Below are 18,965 nucleotides of genomic sequence, written 5' to 3' on the forward strand. Positions count from 1 at the left end.
TTAGTATCAAGGTAAGCAGTGTCTTCAGGGATAAGCCAAGTTTCTGATGTGTGAGGAGGTTGATGGAGTTTGAGAAGAAGGTTAAGAACACGTAGAGTTTGCTGTCTTTGAAATACAGCGGGAATTCTCCAGCACGCAGCTGAGGGAGCTGCGAGAGGTATTACGTGAATGGTTCTTTCCAGGTTTGATGTGGCTTTCAGTGTCCTTTTCTGCCTTTAAAATTTTTTTTTCAACGTTTATTTATTTTTTGGGGGACAGAGAGAGACAGAGCATGAACGGGGGAGGGGCAGAGAGAGAGGGAGACACAGAATCGGAAACAGGCTCCAGGCTCTGAGCCATCAGCCCAGAGCCCGACACGGGGCTCGAACTCCCGGACCGCGAGATTGTGACCTGGCTGAAGTCGGACGCTTAACCGACTGCGCCACCCAGGCGCCCCTACCTTTTAAAGATTAAATATAACTTTTGTATCTTAACATTTCTATGACTTTCTGTATTCTATGACATACCTTTATGTCTTCATAAGAGTTTATAGGGTTTTCTTCTTTGCAGTATCTCACCTGATCCGCATAGTAGCCATTTATGGTTATATAGATATTACCGTCTCTGTATAGAAAAGAGATTGAGGCTCGGAAAGGTTAAATGACATACTAATGTCTCAGCAAACAAAGAATTGGAATCCAAACTTCTACTTTTAAAATTATAGTTTGCTGCTCCTTCACTTATTCAATGTGGATAATGTACCTCCACACATAGAAACCAAGCTCATTATCTTTACCTTCACTGATGCGGTCCTCTTCCAGTATTGCCCTATGTGGTGAATGGTACCTCCATGCCTCCGATAGTGCAAACCTGAAACCTTGACTGTGAACCTTTCTTCACTTGACTTTCAGGTTTTGCTCTTATCTTGCTGATCATTCTGCTGCAGTTTCCTTGTTGGTTACTCTTCTTAACCTCCTATTGTTGGTGACTCCAAATTTGTTTTTATCTTTTTTTTTTAATGTTTATTTATTTTTTGAGAGAGAGAGAGACAGAGAGAGACAGCACGAGCAGGGGAGAAGCAGAGAGAGGGAGACACAGAATCCGAAACGGGCTCCAGGCTCTGAGCTGTCCGCACAGAGCCTGACGCGGGGCTTGAACTCACAAGCCAGGAGATCCTGACCTGAGCCGAAGCCGGACACTTCAACCGACTGAGCCACCCCTATTTTTAGTCTCTATACTCACTCCCTTGGTGAACTCAATCATGAGCTATATTTGGCAACGGCGCCTCAATTTATATCCTTAGCTCTCTCTTCTTAACACGGGATTCATAAGCTCACCTTGTGGTGAGCTTAGCATAACATGTAAAGAAGTTGAATCAGTATGTTGTATACCTGAAGTGTAACATTATGTGTCAGCTATACTCAAAGGAATTTTTTAAAGATTCATGTCTCAGTTTGGTCAATTACACTGTAATGTCTAATACACATTTCAAACCCAGCATATCCAAATTGAATACTTGTTTCTCACTTCCAGGCCTCCTTCCTTGGTAGCAATCGTGATGGCAAGTCTACCCTTCTACTTGCTCAGGCCGTAATCCTATTATCTTTAACTCTTCTCTCACACCCCACATCTAAGACTTTTGCACCACCTTCAGATACATTCAGAATCTGACCACTTTTCATCACCTCCATTGATAACTACCACAGTCCAAGACACCTTCATCCTTTGCATGAATTATTGCCGCAGTCTCCAGCAGCCGTTTCTGTTTACCTGTGGTCTGTCCCCAAGATAACACAGAATGATCCTTTTTAAAGACTCTTGGCTCATGTCCCATCTCTGCTCGTACCCCTGTGATGGGGTCCCATTTTCACTCAAGAAGAGCCACAGTCCTTACAGTGGCCTACGGAGCCTCCCCTATTTCTACTCTGATACACTTTTCCTCTCAACACACTCTGCTTCAGCCACACTGACCTGCTTGCTGTTCACTGTATATCAGCCATGCTCCTGTGCTGGGACCTTTCTACTGGCTCTTCCATCTGCCTAGAATGTTCATGTCTATGATGTCTGCTCAGCTACGCCTCTTACCTTCAAATCTTTACTCAAAGTTTACTTCTGTGAGTCTTCATTTGACCACTGTCTTTGAAACTGCTCATCTCTTCTCCCACTGCTACTCCTCATTTTCCATATCCTGCTCTATTTTTTCCCCCATGGTGCTTGTCACTTTCTAATATATGATTTATTTGTGTATTGTGTTACTGTTTATTGTTTATCTCCCCTTGCTAAAACAAAAGCTTCACTAGGACAGGGTTTTTGTTGTTGGTGTTCTGACATATTCCACACACCTAGAACAGTGACTGGCACGTAGTAAATGTTTCATAAATATTTGCTGATTTGAATACTTTCTTCTCTCACTCTGTATGTGCAGTCTACCCTCAAGTTACTGTTCTCCTCTTGGGAAGCTTTCAGTCCCTCCACATCCCTCCAGTCCTGCCACCACCACATGGTCTAAACTTGTATCATGTTTCATTTCATCTACTGCAGTAGCCTCCTCATTGGTCTCCCTGCAGCCACTCGAATTTATTCTCTATGGTACATCTAGAGTAATTTTTTCAAGACACAAATCTTATGTTACTTCCCTTCTTTTTTTGTTTTCTGTTTTGATGTTTATTTATTTTTGAGAGAGAGGGAGACAGAGCACAAGCAGGGGAGGGGCAGAGAGAGAGGGAGACACAGAATCCAAAGCAGGCTCCAGGCTCAGAGCTGTCAGCACAGAGCCTGACGCGGGACTCAAACTCCCCAACAGCGACCTGAGCCGGACTTGCACACTTAACCGACTGAGCCACCCAGGCGCCCCTTTAATATAACTTTTAGAAATAATACATGTACTGTACTGTTTGCTAGTAAGGGAAGTATGCTGAGATAATATACAGAACAAAGAACGTAAATAAACTAAGTAAAAGTAATTTTTGACACACCTATTCTTAGTGCATTCATAGGTGGACTATGATAGGTGGATAGATCAAAGATAGTAAATATACAATTTAAATATGTTACATTATTCCTCTTTATTAAAAAAATTTTTTAAATGTTTATTTATTTTTGAGAGAGAGAGAGAGAGAGAGAGAGAGAGAGACAGAGTGCGAGCAGGGGAGGGGCAGAGAGAGAGGGACACACAGACTCCAAAGCAGGCTCCAGGCTCCGCCCTGTCAGCACAGAGCCCAGTGTGGGGCTCGAACCCACAAACTGTGAGATCATGACCTGAGCCGAAGTTGGACACTTAACCGACTGAGCCACCCAGGCGCCTCACATTATTCCTCTTTAAAAAGTTACTTTTACTGTTACTTTTTTTATCATCATATTAATTGAAATGCATCCAAAGAAGTTGGTCTTAGCTTCCTTTGTTTGTTTTTAAGTAATCTCTATGCCCAGCGTGAGGCCCGAACTCATGACCCTGAGACCAAGAGTCGCATGCTCCGCTGCCTGAGCCAGCCGGGCACCCCGGTCTTAGCTTTTTTGACTCTGCTGATCTCCCTACCTTGTGCATAGGTCTGTCGTGGCAGTTTTCTGTACTATAATTGTTATTCGATTGTCTGCCCTCACTAGATTGCCCCTCAGAGGGCAGGGATCATGTTTATCTTTTTATCTACCCAGAACAGTGCCTGTTATTTGGCACCAGTAGCAGAATGAATGAATCCCTGCCTTCTGGAGTGAATATGAGAATGAATTGTAAGTAACCGTAGTTCTCTGAGAGAGCAGAATTTGAAAATCATGCTTAGACTCAACCTGAGGCAATCACCTTCAGCTGATGGCTTAAAAGCCATTTTAGTTTCTATTATGTTCCATCAGTTATTATTATTGTGGCCTTATGTAGTCCATTATAGGTGTTTGGTGATGCTTACAGTATTGTTTTAGTCTTAGATTGCTGTGTCTGCCTTGTCCTGCCACCAGGTGTGGGAGTAGATCAGGTGACTTGCTCATGACCATAATCAGAGGCAGGTGTAACTTTCTTGTGAGCTTCTTTCATTGGTTCAGCTGTGGTAAAGCCTCCTTCATCAGCATAATGCATGATTAATTTTTGCCATATTACTGTGTTTACAGTGGAAAAGAAGAAGGAAACAATAACAGAGTCAGCTGGTCGACAACAAAAGAAGAAAATAGGTAAGATGAGTTATTGGTATACACAAAATTTACCAGAAATAAATCTTGGAAATTTGAAAAATTTTAAGTTAGAAAAATAAATTCTTAGGTAATGAAAACATAATGTAGTTGTTAACAGTGGTAACTCATGTTTGTATAATTTTGTGGTTTACAAAGCACTTGAATACATTCCCTTGATTGTCTCTTGTCCATTTTGTAGGATAAGTTCAAGCAATTGCTACTTTTTTCTCTTAGCTTTGAAATTTTAGTTTTTGTAAAATGACGCTGACCGTTGTAGCTTTTGAACTTGGCTGAGGGTTCTTGGCATAGTTTGATAAAAGTGTATTTTTTTTCACATCTGACATTATTTCCAGTTAAGTCTGAGTAACTTGTATTGTTGCCATGGCTTCCTTAATGAGAATTGACTAATGATGGAAATCCACCAGGGGTAGGAAATTTTCTGCTGCGTAATTTTTATCTGATCTGGAGAGTAGTACCTGTTTTTGGTTTTTCAGCGTATTTTAGAACTTAATTTCAAAACGTAATTCTGTTCCGAAAAGATAAGTGATGAGATATGATTTGTATTTATACTTGATGATACTTCTTTATTCTGAAATCAGGGAAAAACTGTGAAACTGTGTGCTTGGTTCAGAAACTGTGTCTCTGCCTAGGTCACTGCCGTTAATTATATCCTAGGAGAGAATTCTATCAAGCTGGACTGTGCTGCCGTCCTGTTCTGATTAAAGCTTTTGAATTTAGTGTAGCTGATGGTTTCTAAATGGCTGACTCATTTAGCTCCATGGCAGGACGCTGCTGTAAACTTACTCTGGCTCAGGTGCTCTGGTCGGCACCAGAGAAACAAAAGTAGAAAAAATTCTATTAGAAGTCCATTCAGAGAGGGAAAACCGACCAATGCCGCATGGGAAATACTTTTGTAGGGGTATATTCTGAGTGTTATAAAGGTAAAGAGAAAGGGTATTTAAACCAAGCTAGCGGATTAGTTTTTCTTGAAGAGATAATGTTTTGGTTGAATCTTAAAGTTTTAGTGTGAATTAGTTAAATAAAAGTGTAAGTAAATAAAATAGTGGTCAGAATTTATTGAGTACTTAACCATCTACAGCACACTGAAGTAAGCACTTTACATGTTGGTTTTTTTTTTAAGTTTATTTACTTATTTTGAGAGAGACAGTGTGCACACAAGGTAGGGGCAGAGAGAGAAAGAGAATCCCAAGCAGGCTCCACGCTGTCATCCCAGAGCCCAATACGGGGCTCGATCCCATGAACCCGTGAGATCATGACCTGAGCTGAAATCAAGAGTCCGACACTTAACCGACTGAGCCACCCACGTGCCCCAAGGTGTCTTTTTAAAAATCAACTTTACCTTTTTATATGTGTCTTTTTTGTCCTGTTCTGTTGGGAATGGTCCCTAGTGAAAAGTGGAATCAGTGGAGTATGTAACACACACCTTAAAATTTTTTTTTTATATTTATTTTTGAGAGACACAGTGAGAGCGTGAGTGGGGGAGGGGCAGAGGGAGGAGGAGGCAGAATCTGAAGCAGGCTCCACGCTCTGAGCAACAGTTCAGCACAGAGCCCCATGCAGGGCTTGAACTCACAAACCGTGAGATCATGACCTAAGCCAAGGTCAGATGCTCGACTGACTGAGCCACCCAGGCGCTCCTGTAACGTACGCCTTTTAGGCAGCCTCAGACATAATCAGCTGTTACTTGCCCATGACTAAAATGCCTCATTAGTAGGACTAATGAGAATTAGTCTTAGCTTCTATACCATCTGACTACATCTTGTACAGCTGATCGTGCTCGGCCGTGAATTTATCAGAGCTAGGCAGGAGCGAAGCAAACATCTAAGAAATTTGCATTTTTTACCTCCTCTAAAATCAAGTGAATATTAACTTATTTCTGAATTATTTAAAACCCAACTAAAACTGCTTTATTTGTATATGGTCAGTACTTAATAACAATTTGAGTTGAAGAATCTTCAAGAACTATAGTAGTGTTGGCATGTTTCGTATACCTGTGTTGCTATATTTTTGTTAAGCCATGTATCCATACAGCCTACCTTGACAATACTTATGGTTATAGTTTCTGTTTGGACATAATTGGAAAAAATGGAATAGAGCTTCAGAAAAACCGTCACTTTAGTTTGCTCTCAACTTTGAGGCTCTTTTTGCTTTTTCTGCCTCTTTAGGCTACCAGCTTTATCATAAAGGACTACTCTTCCTACAAAAGGGTTTTTGGTATGCTTTATCTTCAGATCAACTTTTATTATATTGCTGAGTCATTCATGAAACAATTGTTGAGCACACACTACAATGTTGAGCAACTAACTACGTGCCAGTTACTAAGGATACAGAGATGAAGAAGGCATAGAGGTTCCTTGTCCTCCAAGAGCCTACCATCTAGTTGGGTTTATGGGTATAGAAACAGATCATTATAACAGAATGTACAAATTCAGTGAGTATAATGATAAAGATGTATATGGAATATTCTGGAAGCATAAAGAAAGGACTGCTAATCCAGTGTCTTTTTGTTTTTGTTTTTAAACGTTTATTCATTTTTGAGAGACAGACAGAGTGCAAGTGGGGAAGAGGCAGAGAGAGAGAGGGAGACACAGAATCTGAAGCAGGCTCCAGGCTCCGAGCTGTCAGCACAGAGCCCGATGCGGGGCTCGAACTCACGAATTGTGAGATCATGACCTGAGCCGAAGTCGGTTGCCCAACCACTGAGCCACCCAGGTGCCCCAACCACTGAGCCACCCAGGTGCCCCTAATCCAGTGTCTTAAGACTACATTGTCTAGTACAGCAGCCATTAGCTACGTTTGGCTTTTTTAATTAATTAAATTAAGTTAAAATTTTTGTTCCTCTATCACATTGGGCCACATTTTCTTTTCTCAGGAGCCACATGTAATTTGTGACTACTTTACTGGCAGCACAGATACAGAATATTTTCATATTGTAGGAAGCTCCATAGAATAATGCTGACTAAGGAATCAAGATTTTCAAAAGGAGATGAGACTGCTGAGGCTTAAAAGTTGAGTACTAGCTAACTAGGAAGGGGTTGGATAGACACAGGATAAAACATTCTAGGTAAAAATCCCAGTTGGTCATGACTGAGGAGTTTTGGGGGAAGTGTGGTTTTCAGAGCTAAAATGAGAACGATCCAGGGAAAATTGGGACAGTTTGTCATCCAAGTAGAAAGGACTTCATGAACAAAGACGTTGAGTCCAGAGAAAGACTTCATATAGAGGGTGTTTGGTGTTGCAGGAACATAAAACTTAATGGGTGGGGGAGGGGGTTAGCAATGAGGCTGCAGAATAAGCAGGGCCAGACGGCCGACTGGCAGGTGACGCTGGGACATGCTCTTGAGGATGAAAAGCCATGCCAGAATTTTAAGCGCGGGAGCATCACAATTTTGGTCGGTTCTGCCTTGTGGGTAGATCTAACAGGCAGCTACGTGGAAGATGGATTTGAGGGAGCAAGTTTGGAGGCAGTGAGGCGTGCTGGGAGACTTGAAATAACATAGGTAAGAGGGGTTAGAAATCTTCATTCAGATGTGGTAGGAAGGAGGTGAGCAGGGGGAGGGTTTCATAAATATGAGGTAAAATTAATAGGATGTGGTGTTTGGATGAGAAAGTAGGGAGTCAGGGATATGCCCAGGTTTCTAGCATAAGTGCCTTTTATAAGTACCTTTTATTTTATTTTTTTTATTTTTAATTTTTTTGAACATTTATTTATTTTTGAGAGACCGATCATGAGCAGGGGAGGGGCAGAGAGAGAGAGGGAGACACGGAATCCAAAGCAGGCTCCGGGCTCTGAGCTGTTAGCACAGAGTCTGACATGGGGCTCTCTCAAAGCCATGAACCACGGGATCGTGACCTGAGCCGGAGGCGGATGCTTAACCGACTGAGCCACCCAGGCTCTCCTCTGTAACTTTTTAAAATTTCTTAGCGGTATTCCCTTCCATCTCTAGTTATTTTAAGCCTACCTTCTCATCATCTCATACCCCAGTCCTTAACCCCACAATTTAAAAATGTCTTGTTATGTTGTAAGAGGACTACCCGGATAGAAAAAGAGCTCCTTCCCCAAGATAGACCTCAGCTTCATTGCTTTTCGTTTATTTTCTTCCATATACCTGCAGCATCCCCCTGTCTCCTGTCCATATCCTTTCCTCCCACGGAGAACAAACTGGATACGAGCAGTTCAGGGCAAGAGATCATATATTCATCCCACTGTGTACTGTTGGCAAACTGCGGTCCGGTCTGCAGGCCAGTCTTCCTGTAGGCCTGTTCTTGATCCTCCTTTCCTTTTTCTATCCAAATTTGCTAGCCCTCACGCCAATTTATTCTAATGGTAGTTTTTTTTTTTTAATTTTAGAGGATATTATATTTTGATTTTATAATCTTCCCGGGAGGGTGGGGATTTTTGTGTGTTTTGCTCATTCATGTATCCCCACTGCTCAGAAAAGTACCTGGCATGTAGTAGGTAATCAATAAGTATTTCTTGGATAAATTAATCCCGGTGATAATAATACATGATCAAAGAGAGCGATAGCATAGTGTATATACAGAATATTGGGCTGGCTGTTGGGAAACTTGGATCTAGTCCTGGCTTATGTGATCTCTGACAAGTCACTTACCCTCTGCAGGGTCTCGGTTTCTTCATAGAAACCATGAAACCCTTTATGTTGATGGGAAGATGGTAAATAAGGGCATTAGCGCACACTTGAGACTTCTTCAGCAGTTGGGGTTGTGTGTGTGTAACGACTTTCTTGAAATCTATGTCAAATTTTCTAGCTTTCTAAGTGACTTACCTATAAAACTATGTTTATTTGTGGAGCGATTCTTCTGTAGTATGAAAGAACTTGAATTTTAAGTTTATCTTGGTTGGCTTTTATTTTCTAGACTATGCTCTTTTTTTTTTTTTTTTAACGTTTATTTATTTTTGAGACAGAGAGAGACAGAGCATGAACAGGGGAGGGGCAGAGAGAGAGGGAGACACAGAATCGGAAGCAGGCTCCAGGCTCTGAGCCATCAGCCCAGAGCCCGACGCGGGGCTCGAACTCACGGAGTGCGAGATTGTGACCTGAGCTGAAGTCGGATGCTTAACTGACTGAGCCACCCAGGCGCCCCTAGACTATGCTCTCTTGAAGAAACTGAAAGGGGGAAAAGCATCAGAGATGAGTAACTCATATTTGAAACCTAAGTGCAGTCATTATGTTTACACTTCCCATCAGTGTAATGTAAAAGTATACCTTAATGTGGAGTTAAAACACTAAATACCAGAGGTAATTTTTTTTTTAATTTTTTTTTCAACGTTTTTTAATTTATTTTTGGGACAGAGAGAGACAGAGCATGAACGGGGGAGGGGCAGAGAGAGAGGGAGACACAGAATCGGAAACAGGCTCCAGGCTCTGAGCCATCAGCCCAGAGCCCGACGCGGGGCTCGAACTCACGGACCGTGAGATCGTGACCTGGCTGAAGTCGGACGCTTAACCGACTGTGCCACCCAGGCGCCCCTACCAGAGGTAATTTTTAACGAATCTGTAAAGATTCTTATTTTAGGGGCGCCTGGGTGGCTCAGTCGGTTAAGCATCCGACTTTGACTTGTGGTTTCGAGCCCCGCGTCGGGCTCTGTGCTGACAGCTCGGAGCCTGGAGCCTGCTCCGGATTCTGTGTCTCCCTCTCTCTCTGCTCCTCCCCCACTTGTGCTCTGTCTCTCTCTGTCTCTGTCTCTCTCAAAAATGAATAAACATGAAAAAAATTTTTTTAATTTTTTATTTTATTTAAATTGAAATATTTTAGTGCTCTGATACACTTGAATTGTTTGCTAATATAAAGTCTACAGTGTTCCAGGTATTCAGCTCATCTTAAGTGATACTGAGACAGAAGTGCTTTTGTAGTCACCAGTCAGTGACAGTTTAACATCTGCTTTGTGCTCAGCATTGTGTATATTAACCAGTTCATTAATTCTTTTCAGAGAGGCAAGAAGAGAAGCTGAAAAATAACAACAGAGACCTATCGATGGTAAGAGTCTTAAGTACAATTTTGTGATAAACTACAAAATATTTTTTTAGCAAAAGGCCCTGATTTGCATTAAGTACACTGTACTTACCTTTTCAGAAATTCACCCCATAATGTCCTGGGAGTTCCTGGACCAGACAGAAGTGAAAATACGCTCCTGGGCTTAAACTTTGATTTCAGTAGTAGGAAGAACTCTTCTGGGCTGTCCGGAGCTCATAATTTGTCCCTCTCACACAGTTCTTGATAGCTTCCCTCATGTGTTTTAAATGAAGTAGTCTGTTTTCTTTTTTATGTGTTTTATTTATTTATTTTGAGAGAGAGAGAAGGAGAGAGAGTTCCAAGCAGGCTCCGCACTGTCAGCACAGAGCCCGACGCGGGGCTCGAACTCACGAACCATGAGATCATGACCTGAGCCGAAGTCGGATGCTTAACTGACTGAGCCCCCCAGGTGCCCCTGAAGTATCTATTCTCTTTTGCTTTTCTCATGTCATTGCTGAGTCTTTGGTTTTCTGGTGACCTGTGTCAGCCCAGTATCTGAGTTGAAGCGTTAGAGATGGCCTTTATTGTTGCCTTTGTTCTTTAGAGGCCTTTTGTCCTGAGTGTCAGGCACACCATAAAGTGTAAAGACAAGTGATTTTATTACCCATTTACTCATTATTTGTAAACGGTAGAGTTTGTTCAAGCGTGTCTAAGGCATAGGTAGGCTAATTATGTGGCTTGACTAATTTTTCTATTTAATTTCTGTATGTTTAACACAGGACATCTGAACTGTGCAACAGTTGCCTTTGCTTACTGAGAGACCTTTGCTATATTATCTTCCGTTTCTTAAAATTCTTACTAATTTAAAGCTGTAACTCAGAAGTGCATCTTTTTGAAAATAACTTTTCTGTTGACATAATCATAAATGTTTACAACACCAAATTCAGAAACTACAGAAAGAAGAGAGAAAAATTACTGATAAGCCTGTCATGCAGAGATAACAGCTATTTTTTTTTTTTTAAGTTCGTTTATTTATTTTAAGAGAAAGAACTCGAGCAGGGGAAGTGCAGAGAGAGGGAGAGAGAGAGAGAATCCCAAGCACGTTCCGCACAGCCAGTGCAGAGCCCAACTCGGGGCTCGAATTCACGAACCGTGAGATCATGACCTGAGCTGAAATCAAGAATTGGATGCTTAGCCGAGACACCCAGGTGCCCCCAGAGATAACAACTGTTAATCTTACATTTTTCTGATCTTTTGATTACTTATACTTTTACCACATATGGTAATTAAGTAAGAAGGTAGCTGTAAGGAACAGAATACTTAACCAACAATGACTTAAATAGATAAAGATTGTTTAGTTGCTCAACAAGTCCAGAGTTTGGCAGTCCTGGGCTGGTGTGGCAGGTTAGTAATGTCATTAAGGACTCTAGATTAAGAATCTAGCCATCCTTAGATTATGGTTGTTCGGTTATTTGATAGTGCTTTACCTTCAGGTGTTATGTTCTTCGTTCCGAGGAAGAAGAATGAGCAAAAGACCTAACGGGATGCTGGCCAAGTTCATCCCTTTTAAAAATCCCATTCAGTACTTGTAAGTCACTGGCCAGAATTGGGTTGCACGGCTACCCTTATACCATTCATCAGTAGGGGACAAGGAGAAGGGCTTGGAGGTGGAGGGCGGATTAGCCAGTAAACAACTTTTTGCCGTGAAGGGCCTTTTAAACATGACATGAAACCAAAATTTTTGAGGGTGTGCGTTAGTGGCAGTTTTCTTTAGTGTGAAATGACAATTGTTGGTCTTTTTACAGGTCCGAATGAAATCCATGTTTGCAATTGGCTTTTGTTTTACTGCCCTAATGGGAATGTTCAATTCCATGTGAGTAAACTTTAATCATAACATGGTCTTACATCACTGTTGTTGTCTCTGTGTGTGTATGTGTGAGCAGTTAACTTTTTTGGCTAATACTTTATTTTGAAATTTGAAATTTATAGAAAAGTTACAAGAATAATATATCCATTATCCAAATTCACCCATTTTGCTCCATTTTCTTTCTCTTTTTCTGTCTTCCATAACATATGTACTCATACACACATTTATTATTATTTTTTTTTAATTATTCAGGGGTATATCATAGGGTTCATGCCCTTTTACACATAACTACTAAAACGTGTATTTCCTACACACATGGGCATTCTCTTATATAGCTTCAATTCAATTACCAAAATCAAGGAAATTCAATTCTGAGAGAATACAATTATATGAAAACTTTTTCATCCTCTTTAATATTGAGGATATTTTATGTACAAGGTAAAGACCAAGATATTATGGGGCCTCTAAAAAGACTTTAATATGTCTTGTGTGTTTTTAAGTTATTTACTAGCATCCTGGTTCAAAATGAAGGGGGTCCTACAGAGATGTTTGACGCTTTAACAACTGTTACCTGTATGACAAGAAAGTAAGTTACTATTGTCTAAACTGGCAGGTAGCAGGCTTGAGTCATTGTGGAGCTGCTCTTGGTAGGAACTGGGAAAATATCCAAAGATGACAAGCAGCCGTTGATTCCTTGTCAGGGCCCACCTGTATCACCTCTGCAGAAAGCAGAATTTCCCTCTCTCCCTCTTTACTCTCCTTTCCTCCTGCTCTTCCTCCCCTGTTCCACTTCTGCCTGTCTCTGCCTCTCCCTGCACCTCCCCACTTCTTCTAGTCCATTCTTCCCTCCCCACCAGCGCAGTGCCTACTCCGTGCCAGGCACTGTGGTAGGTACTGGAATATAACAAATAAAGCATGGCCCCTGCCATAATCGATTTTATGGGAAGAAAAGATAGATAAACAAATATGTTGATAGATGTTGTAATAGAAATCTGTGTGTATAAAGTGGGGAAAAGAATTGAGTGGCTGTTTTTATTTAGGTGAGGACTAGAGGAGGTGTCCAAAATGGTTTTAATATTAAATTTCCTTTTAGCTAAGGGTCTAAAATCATAGACCTTTAGAGCTGAAAGGGACCTTTGGAAGATGAAATAACTTGCCTGAGGTATCTAAGAGTCTCATGATTTCAGTCTTATAATTCTTTTTTTTTTTTTTTTTAACATTTATTCATTTTTGATATAGAGAGACAGAGCACAAGTTGGGGGAGGGGCAGAGAGAGAAGGAGACACAGAATCTGAAGCAGGTTCCAGGCTCTGAGCTGTCAGCACAGAGCCCGACACGGGGCTCAAACTCGCAAACCGCAAGATCATGACCTGAGCCGAAGTCGGACGCTTAACCAACTAAGCCACCCAGGCACCCCTCTCTCTTATAATTCTAAACTCAGTACTCTTTTTCACTCTGCCATACTTTCTCTCGTTTCTTGGATACATATCACCGTGAATTATCAGGCAAAGCAATCACTGAAAGGTTTTATAGTTAACTAGTAAGTGTCCATTTACAATTGAAATACTCAAATATTCTTCTTAAATTGTTACATTCTAGACAGCATAGGCCTGGCTAAGTACCCATCTATACTTAAAAAAATTTTCTTTTAATGTTTATTTGGGGGGGGAGGGGCCAGAGGATCTGAAGCAGGCTCTGTGCTGACAGCAGAGAGCCTGACATGAGGCTCGAACTCATAAACTGAGATCATGACCTGAGCTGAAGTTGGACGTTTAACTGACTGAGCCATCCAGGCGCCCTTCATTTATACTTTTTAAATTTGATGCTTCACTTCTAGTGTTCTCATACTTCTGATTTTTTAAATAATATTTTTAAGGTTAATGTGGTGTGTGTGTGTATCTATTCTGATTGGCCTTAGCTTTATTGTGTGATTTTTGTGACAGATTTCAGTCCTGCCCTACTAGAGGTTCAGCATTTTGTTTTATTCCTTAGTTTTATGTTTGTTTGTCTTTTACCAAACTTATGTTTATGTCTCCCTCTAGTAGACTGTAAGTTCCTATAGTCTTCCCATGTAACAGTTTTTGTATCCTTAGGGTTTCAGGGCTTACATAGATATTTACTGAATAAATTAAAAAATAGTTGTAAATATACACCCCAGTTTCCTCATTCATGGTTTCTGTACTATTCTGAGGTAAGAATTTGATCCCATTTGAAATGTGAATCAAAACAAAAAAAATTTTTTTTAATGTTTTATTTATTTGTGAGAGAGAGAGTGTGCGAGCAGGGGAGGGGAAGAGAGAGCGGGGGCAAAGGATGCATAGCCAGCTCCACGCTCACAGCAGTGACCCCAATGCGGGGCTTGAACTCACGAACCATGAGATCATGACCTGAGCCGAAGTCAGACACTCAACTGACAAAGCGCCCCCCAGGTGCCCCGTGAATCAAAAAATTTTAAATTATGGGGCAACTGGGGGGCTCCATCAGTTGAACGTGCAACTTTTGATTTTGGCTCTAGTCATGGTCCAAGGGATGTCGGATTGAGCCCCGCATCAGGCTCTGTGCTAAGTGTGGAGTCTGCTTGGGATTCTCTCTCCCTCTACCCCTCTCCCCGCTCACATGTGCACTCTCTCTCTCTCTCTCTCAAATAAAAACAAACAAACAAACAACTGATTAGTGAATCAGTTGCAGTGGAACCAAATTCTCAAAAGTATGAGTCTGAATGTAGTTGATGAAAATGTCTTCTACTAACTCTTTGGTCATAGTTTATTTTAGCCCCAGATAGCTCAAAGTGTCCTTTAATAAGATAGACTAATCTCAGCAATAAATGTTGTATTGAGAGTGTTTATTTCAGTATTAACACATCAATAGTGTTTGGAAAAAATAATACAGAGTTGTGTACATTCTGTTGATAGGTCAATAATGTAAATCTAATTTTCAAAGACTGTATGTCTTTACTGATAACAGTGTTGACATTAGGTTTAAGTAGGGAGAAGTCTTGACTTGTAATCTAAGTTGTGAAACATGGAAATGGATCATTTGGCTTATGTTCGTTATTTACAGTAGGAGGTAATATTAGATTATCTTTTTAGAAGAATTTGCCAGTTCTTTCATTTTTTTCTCTGGTTAAAACTAGAGCTTGGCATGCAGTTTTGATTTGAATCCATAGTTGGTTTAGTTGCTAAATGAAGCTAATACATTTGATTGTAATCATGGAATCACATAACCACAAAGTATCATAACATGTTTTTCATTTGCCTTCCTTTGATTTTCTCGCTCCAGTTTTCAGTTTTCCATGAGTGCTCTGTGTGAATATTTATAGTAGGTTTCAACTATTTTTAATGTCTATTCAGGTTGAAAAGCTGCATGCCATTTTTTTGGTGCCTCTCACTGTGGGAGGTAAAAGAAAATTGCCCAGTCTAAGCTCTCAAGCAGCTTACTGCCTTCAAATGGAATAGACATCTATATAGGAAATATTGATTTACGAGTTAAAAACTGACTGTTCTTTCTTATGTAGCAGTCATTGTAATTTGTAGAAGGTCCATTATAGAGCTCTCTTAGAGAGAGAAATTCTATAACAATAACACCCTATCCCAACTATATTTTTTCCCTTTTCTTGGGCTACAGAACAGCCTGGCCCTGGGCCTTGGAGAGGCATATTTCTGTTTATGTTATTTCTGAGACTCACTTGGAACCCATCATGTTCTCTGCCAAAGCAGCATTCTTCCTGATACTTGTGTGTCTTTCAGTGGGTACTCAGTTCTAGTCACCTGGAACTGAAGGCTTTGTAGCTTCCCTCCCTCTCCTTTCTTCCTTTCAGCCCACATTTCTTGTGTATCCAGCCTGTCCCAAATTTATCCCAAGTTATCTCTAATACTGTCAACCCTCTCCTCCATCGGTTAACGGTTCCTGTGGACTCTGACCCCTCTGTGTCTGTCTAGTCATCCATCCATCTATCCATTCTTTTCTTTCTCCCACCTCCCTCTCCTCTTTCTGTCTGTGCAACACCAGCTCTCCTCCTAGTTTCAGCATGTTACCTTTCCTCTCTGCTATTACCCTTAACCTTGGGCGTAGCAGTAGCTTCCTCGCTGCTCTCTCTCCTCAGGTGTCCTGTCATGGCAGCATTAAGTTAACCATCACCAAAAGCATGTTCCTCATTGCCTAACGACCACACTGCTGCTGATGGAATAGTAACTGTGTGTTGGCCACTGTGCTAAACCCTTAACTTTTGTTGCCTTTGTAATCTTAACAGCCTTCTTTTTTTTAAACTATTTATTACTGAAGCCACAGTTTCTTAATTAATTAGTTAATTAATGAAAGAGAGCGAGCAAGCAGGGGAGGGGTAGAGAGAGGGGGACAGAGGATCCAAAGCGGGCTCTGTGCTGACAGCAGAGAGCCCGATGCCGGGCTTGAACTTCTGAACCATGAGATCATGACCTGAGCCGAAGTCCAAGGCTTAACTGACTGAGCCCCCCAGGCGCCCCTTAACAGCCTTCTGAGCTGAGGATTATAGTCTTTCTTTTACTGATGAGAATGTGAAATTCCCAAGTTATTTAACTTGCCCAAGGTTTCAAAGCTAGTAAACGTTGAGCTGGGATGTAGTTCATGTGTCTCTGACTCTAGTCCTTACATAGCATTGTGCTGCTCTGATACTGACTTAAGTCCAAATTCCATAACCTGGCTTTCACAGCATTCCATGCTTTGGCCAAAGCCTGTTTTTCAAACTTTGTTTCTTTTTATTGCCTACCAACTATTGTGTTCTAACTGCACTGTTCACTGTTCCTGAGACACACATTCTTTCACATGAATTTTAGAATCACTTATGTCCCAACGTCCCCTACAATAATCTCATTTGAGTTTTGACTTAAATTTTATTAAATTTATACATTAATTTTAAAGTGTTAGACACCTTTATCATTTTTCATGTTCTCTTCTAGGAACATGGTGTTTCGCTAAGTTTGCTTTATGTGCTTTTGTGGTTACTTTCCAAATAAGTATTGTATATATTTTGTATTGTCTAGCATGTTACTACTCGTATAAAAGCAAGCCACCAGTTTTTGTCATTTTATTTTGTAACTGACCATCTTGCTGAACTCTAAGAGATTCTAGGCTTTAATTTGGTTCTCTGATTTTCTAGATAGATAATCGTATGATCAGACAAATAACTTGTTCTCATTCTTTCTAAATTTCCTCCTCCCTCCTTTCTCCCTGCTGTCTCCTTCTCTCTAGTTCTAAGCTGAATTGAATTAGAACAATTGGAAGAGGGTCAAAAACTTAATAATGAAATACCAAAAGATAGTCCAGAAGGGGCACCTGGCCGGCTCGGTTGGTGGGGCATGCAACTTTTGATCTTGGGGTTGTGAGTTTGAGCCACATGTTGGGCGTAAAGATTACTTAAAAATAAAATCTTTAAATAAAGGGGCACCTGGATGGCTCAGTCAGTTAAGTGTCCGACTTCGGCTCAGGTCATGATCTCATGGTTCATGGGTTCAAACCCTGCGTCGGGCTCTGTGCTGATAGCTCAGAGCCTGGAGTTTACTTCAGATTCTGTGTCTCCCTCTTTCTCTGCCTCTCCCCAGCTCGTGTTCTGTCTCTCTCAAAAATGAATAAATGTAAAAAAAAATTTTTTTTAATCAGATTATTTGTTTTTTGCTATTGAGTTTGCATTGTATTGTATTTTGAGCAGTAGCTCCTTAGTCAGATGTATGGTTTGCAGATTTTTTCTCCTAATCCATAGGTTGCCTTTTCCTTTTCTTGCTTGCTTGTTTCTTTTGCTGTGCAGAAGCCTTTTCATTTAATGTAGTCCCACTTGATGATTTTTGTTGCTCGTGCTCTTGGTGTCATACCCAGAAAATGATAGCTGATGTCAAGGAGCTTTTTCTCCACATTTTCTTCTAGAATTTTTTTTTTAATCTTAATTTTTGTAAATTCTTTTTTTTATTTTTCGTTTAACACCCAAGTTAATTGGCATATATAGTGCAACAATGATTTCAGGAGTAGATTCCTTACTGCCCCTTACCCATTTAGCCCATCCCCCTCCCACAGCCCTTCCAGTAACCCTGTGTTTGTTATCCATATTTAAGAGTTTCTTATGTTTTGTCCCCCTCCCTGGTTTGTTTGTTTTTTTCTTTCATTTTTTAAATGTTTATTTATTTTTGAGAGAGACAGAGCATGAGCGGGAGAGGGGCAGAGAGAGAGGAAGGCACAGAATCTGAAGCAGACTCCAGGCTCTGAGCTGTCAGCACAGAGCCCAATGTGGGGCTCAATCTCACAAACCCTGAGATCATGACCTGAGCTGTAGTTAGATGCTTAACCGAATGAGTCACCCAGGCACCCCAGCCCCGTTTTTATATTATTTTTGCTTTCCTTCCCTTGTGTTCATCTGTTGTGTGTCTTAAAGTCCTCATATGAGTGAAGTCATATGATATTTGTCTTTCTCTGACTACTTTCGCTTAGCATAATACCCTCCAGTTCCAGTCACACAGTTGCAAATGGCAAGATTTCATTCTTTTTGATTGCTGTGTAATACTCCATTGTATATATCTATACCACCTCTTCTTTATCCATTCATCCATCGATGGACATTTGGGCTCTTTCCATACTTTGGCTATTGTTGATAATGCTGCTGTAAACATTGGGGTGCATGTGCCCCTTCAAAATAGCATACCTGTATCCCTTGAATAAATACCTAGTAGTGCAATTGCTGGGTCGTGGGGTAGTTCTATTTTTAATTTTTCGAGGAACCTCCCTACTGTTTTCCAGAGTGGCCGCACCAGTTTGCATTCCCTCTTCTAGGAGTTTTATGGCTTCAGGTCTTACATTTCAGTCCTTAATTCATTTTGAGTTCATTTTTGTGAGTGGTATCAGATAGAGGTCTAATATCATTCTTTTGCATGTGGCTGTCCAGTTTTCCCAGCACCATTTATTGAAGAGACTATCCTTTTCCCATCAAGTATTCTTGGCTCCC

The 18,965-nt window shown here is 40.9% G+C and overlaps 1 protein-coding gene across 1 annotated transcript in view; it reads left to right on the forward strand.

The window, feature by feature from the left end:
• The window catches only part of TMCO1 (transmembrane and coiled-coil domains 1), a 39,962-nt gene that overhangs the window by 1,141 nt on the left and 19,856 nt on the right, over positions 1 to 18,965 (forward strand). Inside the window, exons 3-5 of the mRNA XM_043567824.1 lie at positions 4,078 to 4,137; positions 10,112 to 10,158; positions 11,940 to 12,007. Of these exons, the coding sequence (XP_043423759.1) occupies positions 4,078 to 4,137; positions 10,112 to 10,158; positions 11,940 to 12,007 (175 nt within the window). The remainder of the gene's footprint in view (positions 1 to 4,077; positions 4,138 to 10,111; positions 10,159 to 11,939; positions 12,008 to 18,965) is intronic.

This window comes from Prionailurus bengalensis, chromosome E4, assembly GCF_016509475.1.
Source record: "Prionailurus bengalensis isolate Pbe53 chromosome E4, Fcat_Pben_1.1_paternal_pri, whole genome shotgun sequence".
Lineage (NCBI taxonomy): Eukaryota > Metazoa > Chordata > Mammalia > Carnivora > Felidae > Prionailurus > Prionailurus bengalensis.